This window comes from Myotis myotis, unplaced genomic scaffold (genome assembly GCF_014108235.1).
Source record: "Myotis myotis isolate mMyoMyo1 unplaced genomic scaffold, mMyoMyo1.p scaffold_m19_p_8, whole genome shotgun sequence".
NCBI classification, from domain to species: domain Eukaryota; kingdom Metazoa; phylum Chordata; class Mammalia; order Chiroptera; family Vespertilionidae; genus Myotis; species Myotis myotis.
The window spans coordinates 26,669,838-26,692,999 of NW_023416390.1; the positions used below are offsets into that span (position 1 = coordinate 26,669,838).

The following is a 23,162-nucleotide window of genomic DNA, read 5'->3' on the forward strand; positions in this document are numbered from 1 at the left end:
CTCAGACTGAGACATGGACAGTGCCTCAATTTTAAGCAGGAGCTTATATTACATTAGTTGCTTGAAAAACATTTTTTTATCACATTCAGAAGAGTATTCTGTGATTTTGTTTTTATTTTTAAATAAATGAGAAAATCACTTTAATGCCTTCATTGTGCTTTATAGGGAAGGTGTCTGTTTTGCTGAAGGTACACTGCATGGGGGATGCACAGATAGTGAGCAGTTGGCCATCACTGGACAGTCACCCTCCTCCAGCCAAGGCGAGCATGGGGACATCTCTGTCACAAGATGTAACTGTATAAGGAGGGAGGTTTGGAGACCTGATTCAAGTTTTAGTCTTAGATTGGCAAACCCCTGAGCAAGTCATTTCACTTCTGTTTTGCGATTCATTTCACAGTCTTCAAAATGTGTCACCTCCTCTAAGGAGGTGAGGATAGAATATTCTACCTATGGAAAAATGTGAGCATGAATAGAACCCAGTGCTCTGGTATACAGATACTTATGCACTAGGTCCTCCCCTTGGCAAGGACTCACGGCAGTGGGCTGATCTCTCCAAGGCTGCACAGTGAAGAAACATGCTGGCTGTGAGGCGGGCAGACATGGCCCTGTCATGACCCTGTGACGAGCAGCCTCAGACACAAGCAGCCGTGACACAGATAGCCACCCTGCCACGGCATCTTCCCGCTAGGCTGCTCACATCCCTTCTTCCATCCGGGGCTCAGTCCTGCACCATCCTTGCCCACGCTCTTCTGTCTCTCAGAGAATCCCTTTCTTTCCTTGTTCTTTTCTAATCTCAGGTTTAGGATAGGTGCCAACTTTTTTTGAAAATCTTCTCTAATTCATGCAACATACATCTTCTCTTCTCTGAACTATATGGTTACCACCTGCAGCTTAACTGTAGAGTCTTTAGGGCCAAAAGCTCTGCCTGTGATTAGTTAAGTCAGTCATTGTACAGGTGTGTTGTTTTGAGTATAAATCACATTAACTCTTCTTTGAGGACAAATTATAAAAATAAATTAAATGTTTTGCCATGTTCTTCAGTAAATTTTGTTTAATTATTTTAAAGAATGAAGTATTTGAGTGTAGACATATATTTTTATGATTGTTCAGTGCCCTATCTCTGGTTTAAGTATATCCACAGGGCTGTGAACCATCATCAATATTTAATTTTAGAACAGTTTCATCACTCCCCCATCAAAACCCATACCATTAGCAGTTACTTCCCATTCTTCCTTCTTCCCAACCCTTGATGATTACTAATCTACTCTCTGTCTCATGAATTTGCCTATTCTGGATACTTCATGCAAATGGAATCATTCAGTATGTGGCTTTTTGTGACTGGCTTCTTTCACTTACATAACATTTCAAGTTTCATCCAGGCTCTAGCATGTGTCAGTACTTAATTCCCTTTCAGGTGGAACTGTTTATCCATTCACCATTTGATGGACATTTGGGTTGCTTTCACTTTGGGGCTATTTGAATAATGCTGCTATGACTATAAGTGTCCAATCTTTATTTGGACATATATTTCTAGTATGATGGAGCCCAGGGCAGTCTCCACACGTTCTCACTGAATTGAAATACACAGTCTAGACTGTTTCATACAGTGCCAATTATCCAATGGCACCACTCACTGTGGGATTCGGGGAGTTAATATTTCCCTCAAGTTGTGCACCTTATTTTTGGCCACAGAATACTATTTGGACAGAAACTCTAATACTAGAAGTCAAGGTGCTTATGTTTGATTCCCATCTTTACAGTTACTCTCCATCCTTGAACAAGAGGCTTTTCAAATCTCAGCTTCATTATCTTATAAATGAGAGAGCTATTATAACTTAGAAATAACCTAGTTTGACAAAGACTATAGCTTAGCTTTTAAATCACAATTATAGCATTCTTGCATGAACACTGGGAGCCACTTAGGCTCAGAAGCCAAGGTTTAAAAAGAGGTTGAGCCCAGCCAGTGTGGCTTAGTGGTTGAGCATCGACCTATGAACCAGGAGGTCATGGTTCCATTCCCGGTCAGGGTCCATGTCTGGGTTGCGGGCTCGATCCTCAGTGTGGGGCATTCAGGAGTCAGCTGATCAACGATTCCCTCTCCTCATTGATGTTTCTATCTCTCCATCTCCCTGCATCTCTGAAATCAATACAAAATATATTTTTTTAAAAGAGGTTTAGATTTCTATAACATGTTAGGTTGTGTCTCAGTAAGAGAAGCAAGAAAAACAAACCCAACAATCTCATGACCTTTCTGCCTTTCAAAAAATAAAATAAAATAAGACCTTTCTGCTTCCTTTCACCAAATGACCCATGTGGTTGAATCTGGAAATCCCCATTACCAGTTGCTTTTTATAGCCAAAAACATACTATGAAACGAACAAGCCATTGGTATGCTAAGAAATCACAATTCACTCAGTCTTAATAGTGAGCCAATGAAAATGCCAGGATGTACTGAAGAGCCCTGAGAGACTAATGCTGTAATGAATTAGGGATTTGATAGGAAGGAGGGTTTTGAGAAGATGGTGTAACTATCTAAACAGGCTATTTCAGGTGTGCAGCATAGACCTTTGACTTTGGCAATGGCATTTCCCCAGGTTAAAAGCATAACCTTGTTTATATCGGTGATAGTTACAACTTAGCTCACAGAGGTGGTCCATAAGGCTGAGCTGAAATAGAGGAGTTTTACTGGTGTGGGCAGTATTGAAATATGCTTTCCCACAGCGTGAGGTGCTGCTAGCTTTCAGACCTCTAAATGTTTTCCCACAGTGTGAGGTGTGCTAGCTTTCAGACCTCTAAACTTTCTTGTTTATTTACACTTTGTAACTCCCAGAAATGATTCCACCTCAGGCTCTCGGTGTCCTTCGCTTAGCAAGAGACTCATTTCTGGCTTTCTCACTTTGGGTTCTGCTGTTTTGTATCTGCCTCTCCTTAAGCAGAATCACTCCACAATATGATTCAGTGTGTCCTTGAAACTGTCCTTTAGCTTTTGTTTGCCTTCCTTACTCTCCTTGCCTAATTCACTAAGCCGCAATTTGGTGACTAAGTTCTTTCTTTTTCTTTTCTTTTTTTTTTTTTTGTCTTAAGTTTCTATTGCTACCAGCTTCAAAAAGATAGATGAGAAAAACAAGAATAGCAAATATAATTATTGAAGTAGTACATGTTTTTGAATGTACTGTTAATGAGTGCGCTTAAACTGCTTATTTCTAGTGAATCATTCTAAGTCATACAGATCATCGTGCCCGCTCCCAGAACCCACGCATCAGGAGAAATCGTTTCTACCTGGAGTGTCAAGAAAAAGGAAGGTGCTGCTACTTCAGTCCCTTAGCCTAGAAGATGATTTTAATTCAATGTTCAGCTATCTTAATTGAATGCCCATGAGTCAGACATTGTGTTGAGTACTTGAAATACAGTTATAAATGGATTTCTCCCTTGCCTAGTAACAAAAAGCATGTGCGTAAGTACATTAAGTGTTATAGGGAGGAAATTAGCCAGGCACTGTCCTAGGTGGAATGAGCCTCTGCAACAGGGGGTCATGATCTTAGTGCTGTTTTTGTGAGGTGATTTTTGAATGGTGCCAAGGAGGAAAGTATATTAATGATCATTTTATTCCTCATTACTTCATTCTCTTTATTCTCTAATTTTCTTTCAGAATGGCTGTTTGCTTTGTAAAGGAATAAAGTTATATTTAAAATAATAATCTACATGTTTCTGAAATAAATATCCATTTTCCACTTGTGTTGTGCAAGTGCCACTCTTGTTTCTGGGAGCCTTGCAATGACCAAGATAAAAGACATCCCGTCCTAGTACAGGCTACATCTGACAGCGAGAAACACCAGGAATGGCAAAGCAAACTGAGATTTTTCTAGGTATTGACACATTCTACAAGAGAAGCAAGTAGGCTGATCGGGTAGGTAATGTAGTGTGGGAGTTGGGTAATGGAGGCTGGAAGTCAGGGATGCGTCTTTGGAGAGGGAGCATCTGAACTGAACCATGAATGAAAAACAGGAACCAGCACGCAAAGAGGGTAAAGGCCCTGTGAGCTTGGCAAGCTCAGGCAACAGAAAGAATGGAAGGTAGGTATCCATGTAGTGAGCAAGGGAAACAGGGTGAGGAGATAAGGGCTTAGGGATCATCAGGAACCAGCTTGCTGGGACAATAACAAGAAGGAGCTTGACCGGACTCTCAAGGTAATGGGAGACCACTGGGAAGTTTTACCCAGAGGACTGGCTTATCTGATTTGTATTTCTAAAAGCTTTCTTTAAACAAATCAAAGTGAAGGCAAGGAGGGAGCAGCAAGACCCTTTAAAGGCCACTTCTGGGGACCCAGGCCAAAAATGATGATGCTGATGGTAGCTTGGGCCAAGAGCTTGGATAGATAGAAACGATGTAGGAATTCTTGATACTTCTAAACTATAAGCATTCTTAACCAACTTTACGATTCATCCATATTAGGGCACACACATCTTAACCACAGGGCTTTTTAGCTTTTCCTGTCAGCCTCACTCGTCTAGAAAGTGTTGCTCTATATTCAGTGCCTTGTGGGTGCTAAATAAATATTGATGAAACAAACCAAGTAATGAATCATGTCTGCTCTCAGTGTGGGTGCTTGGAAATGTGGAAACACAGAAGTGAGCTGAATTCTCCAATCAGTGAGACACAGCTGGGTTAAAGACCACTGGAAGGAGGGTGGGGAGCTGGAGCTGTTCCCCTTCCTTCCATTCTGTGATACGCTAGGATTGGAGTGGTCATCTACTACCACGTCTCACTGGGTGGGTGGAGACTGTCCACACACATCCCACAGAGTCCTTACCATTGCTCAAGGATGAGCCTGGGAAATGATCCTCTAGCCTGGCTTGCTGTTGGTGACCAACACCCCTGACATGTGACATAGGCAGAGGATGGGGCAGACAGAGGCAGAGAGTTTTAAGGAAAGCTCTTTATTCCACATAGAGGAAGAGGGAAAAACTCCAACACATAAACACAATTCGTTTTAGCAGGAATCTGTATAGCAGATTCTGTAAAGGGTCAGGTAAATTGTTTAAGGTCCTCTCCTCTGCTGTAATGACTTCACTTCTGTTGAAGTCTGCAGGTGTAGTATGAAAGAGCCATTGACAACAGGTGAATAAAAGGGAATGATTGCATTTAAGTAAAACCTTATTTATGGGTACCAAAAATCAGAATTTTATATAATTTTTATGAGTTACAAAAGAGGCTTCTTTCTTTTCCTTTCAACTATTTAACCAGTTCTATGAAGAAAATACAACAGACTAGCGTTAAAAAAATACACACATAAAAATAATTCTTACTTCACAGGACATATAAAAATAGACAGCAAGCCACCCATGGGCCACAGTTTGTCAACTCTTACTCTGTAGAGCAGGAACGAGGAAAAACTATCCATCTGCATTTTGTTAAAAAGCTGGCAACTTCATGCAGTAACAATATTTGACACCATCCTTTTATTTGGCAGGTGCTTAATGTAAATGAAAATTTAGCTGTTTGTCTGAGAAGACATTTTCTGATAAGGGGGACTCCATAGCATCAGATGTCTCTTGAACACCTGCTAATTGGCAATTAGTCTCCCAACTGTTCTCCCAGGTTCCTCTTCACCCTGTTATATGCTCTAATAACATACACCAGGTCATTTGTTCGCCTTGAAACACTCCAGTAACTTGCCACTTGCATTTGAAGATGGCACAAAGGCTTACCTTGCCCTTGCCTGACCTCCTCTCTGATCACCCTCTCTGTCCGCCCACACCACTCTTTAACCTCAGAGCTCTCCAGGGCCTTTGTAGCAGCTTCCTTCAGCCTGAAACACCCCTTTCTGCCCTCCTAGGTTTTAGCATGGTTGGTCCTCCTCAGTTCAACCTTGTTATTGGTGCTGTCCATGACCCCCCAGTCCAATCTAGTTCTCCTTCTGGTCAGCTTCTATTGCATGGCCCTATCTCATTTTCTTTATGGAACTGCTCTTTATCCAAACTATCTTGTTAATTTAATTTGTTCACTTTTTTTTGCCTTATTCTTCCCAGTAAAAGGTAAGCTCCATTAAAACAAGGTAATTTCTGTCTAATCAATGCTGATTCCCCATTCTTAGATTCATGCCTAACACTCAGTATTATACATTTGTTGAATGAATAAAGAAAGGACTGAGTCTGAGGGGTGACAGAATGTTATACCCAGAATTGTGCTAGTATATTACCCCAGTTGGGAATTAGGGTGATGGTGTTTGATAAGGGTGAGGGTTGGGTAGGGGAGGAAGATTATGGCCTTGAGAAATGGACAAGGGCCAGATGTTGGAGAAGCCCTTGGGCAATCCTCAGGTGTTTGCCCTTCATTTTGATGCCTATGGGGCTGGCTGCACTGGATAAAAGAATTCAGTGTGTTTACTGGAATGGTCACTTCGGGAAAAGAAAAAAGTATGTATTATGTGCTCGGTTTACATAGGACAGCAAAGATCATACCATATTCAGATCATCCTTAACTTAAGTGAGTGTGAAAGATACCAAAAAATGAAGTCAAATTCAATGAAAATGTTTTATGCCATGTACTCTCTTCTTGAGTTGGGGGAATTTGGTGTAGCTGTTGACACATTTCTGAACAACAGAGCTGGAAGAAAAAGTTTTCTAAGTTTTGAGGTGTTATTTTTTCATGTATATGTTGTTGTTTGACAGAAAAAGGCTGTTAAGTTTGCCTTCAGTCTGAAAGAAAATGAGGATACGGAATTAAAAATAAAACGTGGGTGAACTCTGTGTTTGCAGATCAAGACCCAGTGGCCTGGTCCAACCACAGAAATGAGATCTCTGCATGAGATAAGCTTCTCTTAAAGTGTGTCAAATGTGGGAGCCATTTAAAAATATGAAAAAGATTGGAGAATTTCCTTTTTCTGCCTACGAATTTATCACCTTTCTTCCATTCTTCTTTGTACTTGGAATAGAAAGTTAACTTGCATATTACCTTCTTTTTTATTGAGCCATGGAGGAAGGTGAAAACAATGAACCTTTAGACGCCAGAAGCCAGACATGCCCCCAAAATAGGGGAGGGAAGGGAAGTCTGAGGCTGTTTGAGGAAATGTGAGCTCTGAGGTCCAATAGTTATCTAACAGGATGAATTCAGTGCTGTCTTTACATCTGCTTTAAAATGCTCATGTTGATGATGTTGGAGAGTACCTTTCTTTTAGGAGAAAGAAGGAAAATTTACCACCTGCCCATTAAGATCTGTTTCATAGTTAGATATTCACTAACAATTTTTAAATGCTTAAAATGACCAAAAAATGGATTGGTTAGGACACGTGGGTGCATCCATAACTTTACTGTGTTTCTCTCCAAAACACATTTCATTTTTATTCATTCTAAACTGTTTACCATCCCAAGAGCAGTCTCTGTGCCAGTGAACATTGTCCTAAAAAGGGCATATCCAAAATCACAAAGCCCTCCATGAAGATGCACCTGCCTATCTTTCTCTGCCCACAGGTCTTATCATTTCCTTATTAAAGGACACCCAAGGTTAAGAGTGACTTTTAAGAATTGCCTCTTTTGTGCCAAGAGAGTCCCACCTTTGTCATCAGTTGATTACAGTTGCTTGGAAGCTTTTAGTTAGAAATGGTCTGCAGGGGGAAGTAGGCCAGTAGGACAGTGGTTTGAAACCCATGCGTTGGCAGAGATACAGGACTAGCTGGACCCAGGCAGTGCCTTGTGCTGCTCCCATTCCAAGTGGCCACTGTCACTTAGCCCCCATCTTCCAAATGTATGAGGTTCTTGGGCGCTGGAAATTGCTGGATGTGGACTACCACTGCAGTGACTGTAATGTAAGGTGACCACATGGAGGGCTGGACTCCCCTCACCCCCTAATCATCTTGCAGGCCATCCTGAACTTAGATGGCTTGAAAGGAGCACACTCACCGAGAAGTCGTCACTGGGGAAGAAGAGGAGATCTCGAAGGGGATCATTCTGATACGTCTTTTCAAGTTCTTCAATGATAGTTTCATAATCCAAAGGCTCGGGAAGCCTGGGTTTTTCTTGCTGTAGAAAAAGAAAACATAATATTAACCACTGACACATATAATCTTCTTAATTCCTGGTTGGGTTTCATGTCTTAGTATCACCAAGGCTTTGACATTGTGCAACCTTCCAATAGCTTCACAGAGACTCCAGGCATTTAGGGCAAAGCCACATAACTGTTATTTCCAGATCTCAAATAATAGGAGAAGATCCTGAAATATGTGACATCTCATTCAGTAACTCAAGCTGTTCACTGAGTCCTAGCACACCCATAGACTATAATTCTACGTAAACTTTACCTTGTCAAGGGGAAGAAAGGTCTTCTGTTACTTGCTATAGTATTGTGATGATCATCATCACTTTTGCTGAATTAGATACTTCCTCGTGAGGTCTACTTGAGTGTATTCCAAAATGTTGGCTCCCTGCTAGCAATCAAAGTATCACAGGCTGTCTTAGTTGTCACTGAAGCATGGATCCTGTGTCAGAATTAATTGCTTGGCTCTGAGCCTTTTTGCCTCAACAGAGAGAATCTGGATGATTCTCTAACAGAAATGAACAACATAACTATTATGGACACAGTGTGGTGAAAATGGAGAAGAGTCTGAAAATAGCTGTATAATCACACTGCATTGAAGACGTGAAGCTGAAGCCCTGGCTGTGTAGCTCATTGGTTAGAGCAATGCCCTGATAGGCCAAGGTTGCCGGTTTAATCCCGGTTCAGAGCACATACAAGAATCAACCAATGCATGAATAAATGAAATAACAAATAGACCCCCCTCTCTCTCCCCTGCTCCTCCCCTCACCTCTCTCAAATTAATACAAATAAAAGAAAAAGAAAAAGTCCTTAGGATGAAAAGAATGGCACTTCCTTCAAATAAGCTGCCCATAGCACCAGAAAGATAAAGACAATGCTAGTGGGAGAAGGTGTGATTGTTTCATTATAGGGTTGGTGTGTTAAATGATGGAGCCCAAAAGAAAGAATAACACATCACAGAACATAAAACCAAGGACACAACTAAGTTCCCTTGGCCCTTTGATGAAGCATTTATATTAACACAAATGAGAAGAAATGGCTGTTTGGATTATTTTAAGGCTTGGAAGCTGGACTGGTCACCATGAAATTTGTATGCTAAAGTGATCTTGTAAATGAAAATAAAATTTGTGGGTTTTTTTCACGACAATGACATCAACAGTTTCCCACTACCCACGCTCCTCCCCAGTCTGCAAGGCACACAAATTTAGCTTCCATTTCTAAGGCCTTTTTTGAAAGATCTCTGCTGCTAAAGCCCCAGAAATCTTTATTGACGTTTTAATAATTTCGAATGCACTCCTCAAAGTAGCAGTCAATGTTTATTTTGATGATTTTCCAAATATAAAAAGTGAAACAAAACAAAATGTAACACAATGGGCCAATAATAAAGATTTCCATGTACTTTCTGCATCAAAATAAAACAAAAGGAAAATAAACCCATTTTACAAATCCTTAAATAAATCGAGGAAAATGTAAAGTGAATATTTTCTCTGGAAAGGGCCCTTTAAGTAAGATTGCTAGATGTAGCAAATAAAATTCAGAACTCGCCGAAACCGGTTTGGCTCAGTGGATAGAGCGTCGGCCTGCGGATTGAAGGGTCCCAGGTTCGATTCCGGTCAGGGGCATGTACCTGGGTTGCGGGCACATCCCCAGTAGGGGATGTGCAGGAGGCAGCTGATCGATGTTCCTCTCTCATCGATGTTTCTAACTCTCTATCTCTCTCACTTCCTCTCTGTAAAAATCAATTAAAAAATATATTAAAAAAAAAAATTCAGAACTCCATGCAATATTTGAAGAAAAGAAGAAATTTAGTTGCCCAACATAATCTACTGAGTGAAACAGCTGTGAAACTTGTCACATTTTGAAGTAGAAGAAGTAGAGACACTATGGCACCAATAGAGTAATTAAAAACAAAATCTTCCTAAAATCAGTATCTTTTAATAAAAATTATTTTATTTAGACTTGTTTTAAGTTACAATTTCCTGTTTTCCCAGTCAAAGGTCAATTCTAAGGATTACAAAATGATAGCTCAAGAGACATGCAGATCCCAGATGTTTGGTTTGGTGCAAACATTTATTTCACTTTATTTTTTCTTTTTTTGTATTTATTGATTAAGGTATTACATATGTGTCCTTATTCCCCCCCAACCCCACTCATGCCCTCACCCCCTGGTGTCTGTGTCCATTGGTTAGGCTTATATGCATGCATACAAGTCCTTTGGTTGACCTCTCCCCCTTATTTCCACCCTCCCCTACCTTCCCTCTGAAATTTGACGGTCTGATCAATGCTTCTCTGTCTCTAGATCTGTTTTTGTTCATCACTTTATTTTTAGTTGGCTTTGAATGCCTTTCAGGGGTGGTATTTCACTCCAGTTCAGCTATGGATCTCCATAGTACTTTTCTATTACCTCTTACCCTGCAAAACCATACATTGATTTTACCAACTGCCCCACAAGGCCTTCAAGTCTGAAACACCGGGCTTACTCTAGAATCTCTTTCCCACCCTAATATGGTTTTGGTATATTAAACATAGAAAATAAAATAGAATGCATTGTAAAAGCAACAGACAGTTCTTATCTCAGCCACAGATTTGGTTGGTTATGTCTCTTTCCTTTCTTGTGTTTTCAGCTTAAGTGGAGCCCTTTGGTCTCATAAGCTGGTGGCATAACTACTAGCACTTTCCTTCTCTCACACCACCATGTGAGAATGTGGCTCCTTGTGTGTTGCAGTTGATAGATTTAAAGGCAAATGGCATCAAGATGTTTGAAGAGGCCTCCTACATTCTTGTTTGCACTGTCTTTTAAATTTCATCTCCCACCAGCTACAAACTACAGCATTAATAAATAAGCTGCAGACTAGCAGACCTTCAAAGAAGACATTTTACTAGGGCACCTCTTCCACCTACAGTGAACGCCACCTAAATTCATAGAATAGAAAAATTAGAGTTCGCAAGTCACAGGTTATCAATAAAACCACAGAAAAACTAAATCCTAAACTCTCCTTGTTATGCCCAATAAAAGGCACAGCTTACAATAGATGTAAGCATCTATTGGAAGGTAGATTTTCATTTATTCATTTCAGGCTAGGACATACCAGTCAATCAATAAATGACATTTACTAAGACTTTCCTGTTTAAAATGCTGCACTGAGGTTATTTTGACACAAAGTTACAAAACCTAGCAGATCTGCTTCATTTAATGTAGTCAGTCTTAACCTCTGGGCAGAGATATATTAGTTGAGTGCTATCTTTTCAAGGAACTTGTTAATCAATGTGTAATTTTCAGGATATTCAATGAATGCATTATAATTTTTGTGGACATGTGGGTTTTTGTGTTTTTTAAAATATATTTTTATTGATTTCAGAGAGGAAGGGAGAGGGAAAAATAGAAACATCAATGATGAGAAAGAATCATTGATCAGCTGCCTCCTGCACACCCGACACTAGGGATCAAGTCCACAACCTGGGCATGTGCCCTGACCGGGAATAGAACTGTGACCTCCTGGTTCATACGTCAACACTCAACCACTGGGCCACGCTGGTCGGGTGGACATGAGGTTTAAAAATGCAAATAACAATGATATATTTCATAGCATCTAGAGCCTGGGATCTGGCAGTGTTTGCCATGAATGCGTTATGATTTGTGATGGTGAGAATCCAGGCTATGGATCCCATAGTTCTCTCTGGTGCAGGAGACCTGTTTTGTTCAATACTTCAGTCAAAGAGACAGATGTATATAAGGATGGTGGGATAAGTTAATTTCTCACTACAGCTGCTTGCAGAGACACTGAGTAAAACTGGGAACTGAGCAGCATTGATTTATAGCTTTACAACGGTTGGGTTTGTCCCTCCAGAATTTAATGTGCCTCTTTCTTCTGGAAATGCACCAACTGGGAGGAGGCATGTGCCAAGACTGCCCTGAATTGGATTGGATTTTCATAGTGCTTTTTACTCTCACTCTCTTTCTCTCAAATGAGTAATGAATTTCATTAGCTATTCTAAAACCACTCTAGGCCTGGGAAAAGGCACCCACCAGTACTGTTATTATGCAGCAGGGCTGGTGTTGCACCACAGGGGTAACAGGCACTATTCTTCCTATACAGTATTAAGGGATTTGTTTGTTCCACTTCCCCAAATCCACAGCTCTCCTCCAATTCAACTTCACAGCAGAAGAATGGGATCCTGTCACCAAAACAAATGCTCCTTCCCTTCTACTTATTCCTCACTTCTCATGGATTGCCAACACAATGTCTAAGTCCTAGAGTTGGTCAACCTGCCATCTTCGTAACAGCCAGTACTGCCAAGAGACCTTTAATTGGTTTGGAGTAGTCGCTGGTCTATGCCTTAGCTAAAGATTCCAATTGCAAGAACATAGTATCCATTACAAAGATCTGAATTGCTTTCATAATTGTAATTAAATATCAAATGGGTGAAATGATGCTGAGGACTAAGCATTTGAAGTATGTAACACTGAACAATTACATGATTAAATCATCAACCTAGACCTGTCTCCAGAATAGAAATACGATCTAACTAAAAAAATAAGCTGGACTATGGAGCTCTGATGTAGAAAAGTCCAAAATGAAAGGAAGAGTGTGATAATTCTGTATTGAGATGCAACTGAGAGTGTAGCATGCACTCTAGAATGAATGTTATGGGGTAATATTTGTATGTCTTAGAACTGTACCACATCCACAGTGCTCATCACATAAGTGCCAAGTTTTTTTTGTTTTTTTTTTAAATATATTTTATTGATTTTTTACAGAGAGGAAGGGAGAGAGATAGAGAGCTAGAAACATCGATGAGAGAGAAACATCGATCAGCTGCCTCCTGCACATCCCCCACTGGGGAAGTGCCCGCAACCCAGGCACATGCCCTTGACCGGAATCGAACCTGGGACCTTTCAGTCCGCAGGCCGACGCTCTATCCGCTGAGCCAAACCGGCCTTGGCAAGTGCCAAGTTTTAAATTTGCACTAGCCATGGGTTTAAAGCACTTCTATTGTAAATTTAATGTGTACAAAGAGCAAAGAGTAGGCACTCAATAAATATTTGTTGAGTTAATAAGTTTATATCATTTCATGCAGGAATTCCTCTTCTGGGACTCATTTTTTTTTAAATCACATATATAATCAAAATTTATACAAAATTGTCTTTGCAACATTATCTTTGTAACAAGATGGGAAAAATATATTCACCTTAATCCAAGATAGATAAGAAAGGCAGGCAGGCTGGTAGGCACTATATCCAAAAAGTGAAGACACCATAACTGCTGCTCAAAAATGTGTGCTTTATATTTTTCAAAAAATTGTGTGTCATGGAGAGAGACTTAGTGCTACAATGGGCTCTGGGAAGGGCATTGAAAATAGGGTAGGGGTTGGATTAAAGCTATAAATAATTTCATAGTACATGCAATGGTTCCTCCTTGTAACTCTTCACCCTTCATTATAGTTCATTGACCCACAAAATTTTTATGAGTGGCTCTTGTGGGAAAACATGAGGAGGTTGGGGTTCTTGATCAAGGTGGCAAGCATTGCTACAAAAGAAAAGATAACAAGAGGGCACTACCTCAGAAGGTAAGAAGGTCAAGTTCATCTTGACACTGTTTTTCTAGATTCACATATATTGTGACATTAGAGTTTGAATCTGGAATACCTAGCTCTATAAGGGGTAGAATGAAGGACATGGTCAGATAAATGGGAAACAATAAATTATCAAGGATAGGGAATGGTTAGGAAATTATGGTACATCCTTTCTAAGAAATAATACATGACCATTAAAACTGAGTTTTTGAAGTTTGTAATAACAAGCAAAATTGCTTATGTATTATTGTTAAGTAAAAGTGGAAATAAATATTGCACACTGGAATAACTGTGCAAGATTTTAAAAACTTAAAGAAAAAAGATTAGAGATATAGATCCAAATATTATCAGTTATTATATTCCGATGGGATGATGACATTTAGGATTTTGCTAATTTGAATTTTCACATTTTCTAAAATGAACATGGATTGCTTTCATCATGGTAAAATAATGAACTTTGTCTTTCAAGTTATCATGCCTTCATGGAAACACTGGGGAATCATTGAATCATTGTAAAATTGTTTACCCTTTGCAAATCCACCAGAGAGGGAACCTAGAAAATCCCAGTGGGGACTTTACATAGAAGTTCAACCACTAATATCGTCAAGTAATTTTTAAAAAAAGATCCATAAACACCAGGGGAAGGAGACTGGGGAAAAATTATAGATTATGTATGTGCACTAGAAACTAATGTCAGCAAAAAGGGGAAGAACAATTAGCAATGTATTTATTAAAGTATTTTGAGCTCTGTAGGGTACCATAACAATCTGGTAAATCACTTAAACACCTCTGTGTACCAGTCACTGTCACAGAGGATTCCAAGTCAGAATCTGTATTTGGAAGTTAGGATCTTTTACCTACCAGCTGCATAATTTGGACAAGCCATTTAAATTGGACTTAGGTTGAGTCCAATGAGTCAAGGGTCAATTTGCTGCTTATGGTAGTGCTGTTATAAGGATTAAGGAGATGGAGTATGTGAACCATCAAATACATGCCAGACAAATATAGATTTGCCTTTATTTGAAAATAATTGAAAGCACCTCACATGTTTTACCCCAAAGCATACACCAAAACTAAGTCAAAATTAACCAGCCAATTGAACTAATTACACTAAATTCTTTATGTACTAAGAATTATGCTCCATGCGTATATAGTTTTCATCTAAATTTCATTTAAGCAAACAAACAAATTTTATTAACTAATGATTCTGTGGAGGCAAGATGATAACAAAAGGAAAAGCACTGAAATTAAAAAAATCCTACAGAATAAAAGTCTAATATGCTAAGTATCCGGTTATGCTATTACATGCAATGATTACCATGGGGGCAGATACTTTGACCGGTAGGTTAGCTTGCTACTGGGGTCCAGCGATTGGCTCTGGGTGAGATGGGCCAGGTGAGACGGGATGAACACGCTCTGGAGCCCTGCCATGATCCCTCCCCAGCCTCTAAAATATTTATTCTAATTAATTTCCTTTCAATGTGCATGAATCCGTACACTGGGCCTCTAGTAAAAGATAAAAGGTCAGTGGCTCCTCCATGGATCTCCTGAATCAGGTTGGGGCTGCTCTGTCCCCCACAGGTAGAAAGAAGAAAGTGATTTTGAAATTCTACTTTTTTTTTTTTCCTTGAGAAACAGCCTAGAAATATTTTTAAGTATTTACACCTCTAGATTCAAAAAAAGATTAAATTTAGCATTGGTTTAATATTAAATTTATTAGTTGTCAAAATGTAAGTATCTAGATAACAGTCAAGTTGTAGATACTTAGAATTTGTTTCTGTAGCTCTTACCTACATACATGGAGGTCAAGCTTGTTAGGACAGGTTAACAGGATCACTAAGGACTAATCAGGGAAATGGTTTGATGTGCTAAGGAATGCAAATCCCTTGTGTTTGGGGCCCATATGTTTGTGTTCTAAATTTTAAGTGTAATTAGGGAGCAAGGTCACTTTAATTTGTTAATCTGTACTCGTTGCTCTCCTTTTCAGAAAATCTGATCTTTCAAGAAACATTTATTATGAAAAGATATTTTTTCCCTATTTTTGAGAAGTGTTATGTTTTTCTTCAACATGCAATGTATCCTGTGATGTCAATTTGGACTTCCTTAATCACCCTTGCCATTTTCGGATATCTGAAACTTTATTCTAATTTGAGTATCATAACAGAATTAATCCTGTATCTGAGATGCTTTCTTCATCTTACAAATTTTGCATCCTGGCTAATGACTCAGAAAAACAAACCAATAAAATTAATTACCATAGGACCAATACAGTAGGCTCTACCATGTGAATTCTTTAAATATCCTCTTGACATCTGGGCACACAGACAAGCAAATAGCTAAGAATAGGGATCTAGGGGTTGGGGGGTCTTTAGAGAGAGACCCTAAAAAGAATTCCAATCTTGAGATCTCTAAAACATATTCGAAACAACACAGCTGGTAACTAATTTCTCCATTATCAAGATAACTAATTAATTTTCTTAGAGGAAATAAAAGATCTAAATGACACATGGATTTTTTAGACCTTAATTTAATCCAGGCCCCTTTGGCCTTGATGCAGTTGAAATGGAGCCAACTTCCACACTATTTGTGCTTAAAACAAATGAGAAAATTGGAGAGAGACCATGCAGCTGGATTCACGGCCACAGCTGTCAGCCTGTGGTCGTGTGACAGATTCAGTTCAGCCTTTCATCAACGGGAGTTCCACTGGACAACTTCTCAAATGTTGGCGCTTCAGAAAACAAGACTAGCTTTTCTTACCAAAAAGGAAATGATTAAGTAAAGAATAAGCCATCTTATGTTGACCCTGTAACCTTCTCTCTTTTTTGACCAACTGAGTTTCGTGAGAATGGAAAAACACTAGCTAAATCAAAGTTAGGAATTCCACAGCTGGGACAGCTCAGATTTAAGCCGAATTTGGACATGGTTCCCTTAGTAACAAAAAAAAAGGACACAGATCTCAGAAGAAATCAACCAGTGGTGGAGAAATCAACCAGTAGTTGATTTCTTAGTCCATTTCAGTAAAATAAACCCAGTTAAACTTGGTAAATTATAAATCTCTTTGCAAATATATAAAAAAAGATTAATCATCATACTCAACATAAACATGGTAGATAGAAAAATCAGAATAGTCTATTTTGTTAACCCTCAATTTCATTAGGAAAACCAAGGTGACCAACAAGCTTATAGAATCTATAATAAAAGACATACTTTCAAGTTGAATTCAGACCTTTGGAATCTTTTTTTTTTTTTAAGGAAATCTGACCATGTATATCTTTGAAGAGCACATCAATTTTCATGTGTTACATTATTGTAAATTATAGTAAAAATGGCTACTTTTTCACCTAATACTAGTACTTATAAAGAACTAGAAAATCCAAGAATATCCAAATCAAATTGTATGTCTCATTTAGTTTTCTAGAAACACTTGAAAGATAATAGATATCTTTTAAAATACATCACAACCCAATTACAAGTCTGCCTGACACCAGGGAAATTAATGCCTTGGAGCAAACTGCTGGGAATTTTAGATTAATTTGTATTAAGGCTCTGATGAAAGCTGTCACCGGCACAAACTCTGATACTATTTTAGTATCAATAGTCACACAAATAAACTTTCACTAACAGGTCAAGTGTGAGGGGAGTGTTATGTATATATACAAAAACATACATATCACATACATGAATGTAAACAGGTATGTCAGGAACAGGTACCTATGTTTTCAATAAATCTTCCCCTAGTGAGAGTCAGCTCATTCTTTTATTTCCTTTCTTACTTTTGGCTGCTTGAAACTGAATATGTATAGTGGACTTTTGGCCTATTTAACATCTGTCCTGTATGTATGTATGTATGTATTTATGTATGCATGTATGCATGTATATATTTACTACTAGCATTTACTTTCCTTCTGGTGACTTTATTCTCTCCCTATTCCCATAAAGAGCAGTCTTGCAACATCTGACAATGAAAAGCATTTTGCTTTTCTGTGGACAAGGGCATGCGACCCCAGTGAGGCCCATTCAACACTTCCCTCTAGAACTCTGGATCTTGAGTGGAGAGATACCAAAACACCACATGATTGTCCATTAGTCCCTAACACCAAGACCACCCGTTTCCACTGCCCTAAGATGTTCCACGTCCATCCCTATTCTTTCCCAGCCTGTCTCTCCAACCTCCCCTCTGTTCTCTTATCTGGACTGCGCTTATTTACCTGAGTGGGTTTCTTCTGCTTGCAACTAAAGAAATCTAAGAAAATATAATACAAGGAACAGCACTTATAATATGGGACTATTATCTCCTCAACTTGTCTTTATTTGGATTTGAATGGTCTTAAAGGAGAACCTCTCGTAGCCCATGACTCCTTCAAGTTCAGGAATTTAGGTTCAGTAAACTCATGTATTGCTAATGAATTACAATGTCATCTCATTCTATAAAACATACATCAGGCATCACACATCCTGGGTACGAGGGACTTAAGTACCTGCTTGGTTTCCTAAGGTGGTAAACTCAGTGCAGCCCTATCCCTAATGTACCACTAAGCCTAACTTATCTCTCTCCTATGATACCAGAATAATTGGGGGGCAAAAAAAAGGTTATTTCCATATTTACTTTCAGTGCTGGCATTCCGCATACTACAATTTTCTCTCCCAGGAGGTGCCAGGTTGTATTGGAAGTACTGGCAGCCCCCTAGAGTATATGATCAAACAGGCATCTCTAAGCCATTGCTGGCCCCAAATCCTTTTCCTTTATTGTGCCATTTTCATTGCAAGAGTCAGATTCGCTATTTTTGTTACATTAAAATACACTCATCTTTTAAATATGTTTGCTTGTAGAAGTAACATAATTACACAAAATAATTTCATACTAATAGTAATAATGAAAACTGTCATTTCCTGACTTACCTCATATATGCTAATAATTATTATTATTTTTCTACAACTACTATCATGATCAAGTGGCAAGGACCATGATAAGTATTTAAGACTTTCTCATATCATATCAAACCCAGAAAAGATCATCATTGCTTTATTTTACAGATGAAGAGACTTGGATACTGAGGACTTGCTGAGCAAGTTGATGGAAGAACTGATATTTCAACCCAGCTCAGCAGGAAGCCTGTGGTCCACTCCACTCCTCCACTCCACTCCCCAGCAAAGGTCATGTCCTTTCAGGAATAGACAACATCAAAGCTTCTTTTTTTTATTTTCCTGAGTGAAGATGCTGAAACAGAGCGGTAGTTTTGAGGACTATTCCTGTTTCCTTTGTGAGTTCTACAGGGAAGGACATGAAAAATCTAGGGGCTGGTATGAGGTCCCTGGTCACTTCAGGGAAGGCAGTGCTAAGGACAGAGAACAAAAAGTATGTATAAGAGGGTAAGGGGGACCAAGAAAATGAATCAGATAGTAAATGTCAGATAACGTCTGTGGCAAAAACCACAATGGAAATTGCCACTAATTGAGAGGGATTCTGTAAATTCAGAAAGTTTTGTACCACTGCCACAATCTTAGGGGGGGGGGGGGGAGTTGTTGGGATCATGATGTTACTACTTCTTGTATACTATGGCATTTCCTGTTCTGACAAATGGTTGACCTCCTGCTCAGAGAGTTGTAAAGGGCACCTTCATGGAGTTAATTCTGCTTGTTATGGCAATTACCCCCCACCTTCTTCTCTCCTGGCTCATCTCTTCTTCCTCTCTTAGCAGTCACTTTTGAGGAAAGTGAATTCATTCTTGGTTAAGTTGCAGGTACCTCTCCTGAGTTCATTTGGAAAGCATCCTTTCTCTGCAGCTACCTGGCACCTGAGCTGGCTCCTCCCTCTTGCCTTACCCTGCGCCCTCTGATGGGGCCTCAACTCTTATGCCAGATCAAGTTTCAGTTTACATTTCTCCCTTTCCGTGGTTCAGATTGAATTTGACCCCTCCCATTACTCCTGCTTCTTTGCATTTTCCAACCTGTTCATTTGTAGCTTTCATCCCTAATTTCCACTGTTTCAAGCCTCATTCAGTCTCATTTCGTTGTTTCCTGCAGCAGCCATCCTGCGACCCTTTCCTGTCAGCTCACTGGCTCATTATAAAATAGCCTAAATAAGTAATTGAGAATGTTTGTATAAACAAACAGTAAAGAAAGGAAGCCCAGATGACCAGGGAGAGAGGCTTGTTCCCATTAACAAGGAAGAATAAAGGATAAAAAATAGACTTGAGCCAGGCCCGCATAGCTCAGTGGTTGAGCATCCACCCATGAACCAGGAGGTCATGTGTTCGATTCCTGGTCAGGGCACATGCCCAGGTTGAGGGCTTGACCCCCAGTGGGGGGTGTGCAGGAGGCAGCCAATCAATGATTCTCTCTTATCATTGATGTTTCTATTTCTCTCTCCCTCTCTTTTCCTCTCTGAAATCAATAAAAATATATTTAAAAAATAGACTTGAAAGATATATATTATAAAATGATGTATATGAGATATACGGTAAAGACATTCAGATCAGACCCCCTATCTATAGTTTTCAATCTTCTATTAAAGTGCCAATAGGCTGTTACTAAAGAGGGAAGCAATAATTTTCATGCATATTCCAAAATTTTCAAGTTTTTCAAGGCCTGCAGATTTAAGACCTATGAGCCAGGAAAAAAAACAACACTTAAAAATATCAAACACAGTTGTTTAAATAAATTTTTCATCTTTTTGATTGTACAGATGATTGATAAAATAATTCAACTTAATCATGTAGTTAATCTTTCCAAATTAAGACTTGCAACATAGGAAGGAAACTATCATTCTTATTGACTTCCTGTGTACCAGAGGTCATTCTAAATGATTTGAATTTAAAAAAAAAAAGACAGTTAAAAAGAAAACCTCCAACTATAGAACACTACATATATGTCAAAATTTAAGAGAAGTTGTCCTACTTGATCTAACACATTTCATTTTCCTTGAACTTTTCTTATAATGCAGCTGCACTCTGTGATAAGTGAATTAAAGTTCCAAAGGCATTTCTTAGACAATACACTTGAAAATTGGATTCATAAGTGAAACTTCCAAAGCAATTAAAATTTACAATACAGTTTAACAAACAGCTTCAAAAGCATTTGTAGAAAACAGAATAGACAAAATTGTCAATCTAGGTCAAGAGAGTATCAAGTTTGAATTGTATACCCTTCAGGAAGTCACAAACATCTAGTTAAACATTCTAGATTACTAAGAAAGTAAACCATTTTTAAATTATCTTTTTGCAAGAAATCATTTGTAGAGTTCAAAATTCACATGATCATTATAAAAACAGATCATCTATAATAGTCATCTCCAGGAATCATTATTTTTTTTTTCACTACAATGAAGGAGTACATCCAAAAATTCAAAAGAATTTATTATTTTACTCTCTAAACAAACTTTAAGCCTCATCTTCCTTTGTTGGTCATTTGGTCACTTGAATTGCTTTTTCATTATCACCTATCAAGTTGTCTCTGAAGCCAGTCTAAGGATGTTGGTGTAGCCTTTAGAAAGTTTAGATGCTTGTGTTGTGGAAATTCCAAAAGGGCTTTGAGTGGGTTTTAGCTCAGCTGGGCTTAGGTGGGGGCAGAAAAAAACATGGTATTTATAAGGCAAATCCCATCAACACAGAGCAGTCTAGGACCCTGAACACTCAGCTTGATGCAATTCAGAATTATGTCTACTCAGTAGCCCTGTCACTGAAAAAGGTTCCCAGGAGAAGGTGTCACTTCCCATTGGCTTCATTTGCTGCAGTCATTGAAAAGGCAATCTCACTGTAATTATATCCCTCTTCCCTTGTCTTGAAAACATAAATATTCTACTCGGTTCTATTAACACTATCTAACACTTATAACTTTTATAGTGTTCAAATCATGTTCAGAATGCACAAGATCAACTTGAATTCCAGTAAGTAATCTTAAAATAGGGCAGGTACTGTTATGAACACTTTATGGAAGAGGAAACTGAGGCTCAGAGTGACATTAAGTAATCTGCACAAGGTCATCTAAATGGTAGGCGAGAAAGTGAGATAGAATTACCCCCTCGGGCTCCAATGACACGTTTCACTTTCTTGGATTAACTTTTTTTTTTTTTTTTTGAAGTGAAACCCACATCTCAGGATAATACTTCGGATGTATTGAGCAATCCCTTACTCTACAGAAGAGACAACCTGTGAAAGGAGATAGGCCTATCTTACGAAGACTCCAAGCAGGCAACAGCAGTAGGAAAGTCCCCAGTGCCTTCCACAGAAGAAAGCTAATCACGGTATGAATGATCTTAATTAAATGTGAATGCATTGCTCCTGAATGCTGTGGAAAAACACAGCCCTTACTGGCTGCTTTTCCCATAGTGCTTAGTAGCAATACCTTCAAATTCAATTAAGATAATTCATAGAGTGATTAGCTTCATTATACGGGGAGACACCAGGGACTGTCCTGTTGCCAAACTGTATATATGGTCTGTATGAGATAGGCCTGTTCCTCTCTTGTGTGCTGTTTTTTAGTGAACACAAGAAGAAGTAAATCTCACGGTGACATAACCCAGAGAACTTCTAAATTCCACTGAAAGGCAGTGAGGAAATTATGGTGTTTTTTTTCCAGACTGGTCTAAAGGTTAAATGATCTCAAACCAAATAAGGTTTTCAAATACTTATCCTTTTTAACAGGTTAGTGGTAAACAACTGATGAAGCTCTTAGGGAGCCAGGAGAGAAGACACAACTGGGCACTCATTTCGGGCCAATGGAGACCAAGAGGTTAGGTTCAAGACCCTAAATATTCCAGTTGTGAAATGCTGCATGGAAAGACCTAGGTGTATCCCATTAGATAAAGGTCAAGGGGCTCACTTGCCTGTGTTTCCTAATGAAAGACATTTAGTACTGAGATAATGACCGAGGAACCAACCAAACAACAACACAGCACCAATCCTATGAGCCGCAAGTCTGGTAAATTCTATCCACATTATATTGCCATAATATAGATGGTGAGTATAAAGAGAACCACTGTTACTTAAGATGTAGTATTCTGGTTCCTGGTTTCAGCCTGTCAAGGGCTGACTATTCATTAGTTCGATTATTCATTTAAATGACTATTCACAAAGAATCATTATATTATCATTTACACAATTTTTTTAAAAAGCTGCTCTGTTTCTAGATGCTTATATGAACAAAAAGTATATTTACCCCTCGTGGTCCTCAACTGGGGACATCACTCTCTCCGCCCCAGGGGACATCTGGAAATATTAGAGACCTTTTTGTCACAACTGGGGAGAGTTTGCCACTAAGCATCTAGTGGGTGGAGGCCAGGGATGTTACTAAATATCGTACAATGCAGATAGCCTGGCACAACAAAGAAATCTCAGACCCCAAATAACAGCAATGCTCAGGTGAAGAAAGCAAGCAAAGTTTTAACCCCCCATAGAATGAACATTTCTGTAGAAAGAATTCCCAATCATATTGTTGCAGCCATTTATCATATACAGTGAGCCCTTCACATTACACGTGGTTCACTGTAGGCCTCCAATACTTAGCTGCGGATTGTTCTAACAGATAGGCATCTTGAATTCTGTAATAAATACACATTT

General features: G+C 39.0%; 1 protein-coding gene across 13 annotated transcripts in view; it reads right to left on the bottom strand.

Annotated features, from left to right (window-relative positions):
• DOCK10 (dedicator of cytokinesis 10) overlaps positions 1 to 23,162 on the bottom strand; it is a 210,961-nt gene that overhangs the window by 109,965 nt on the left and 77,834 nt on the right. For all 13 annotated transcript variants that reach the window (XM_036319299.1, XM_036319291.1, XM_036319296.1 and 10 more), the window contains exon 2: positions 7,899 to 8,018. In XM_036319299.1, the coding sequence (XP_036175192.1) occupies positions 7,899 to 8,018 (120 nt within the window). The remainder of the gene's footprint in view (positions 1 to 7,898; positions 8,019 to 23,162) is intronic.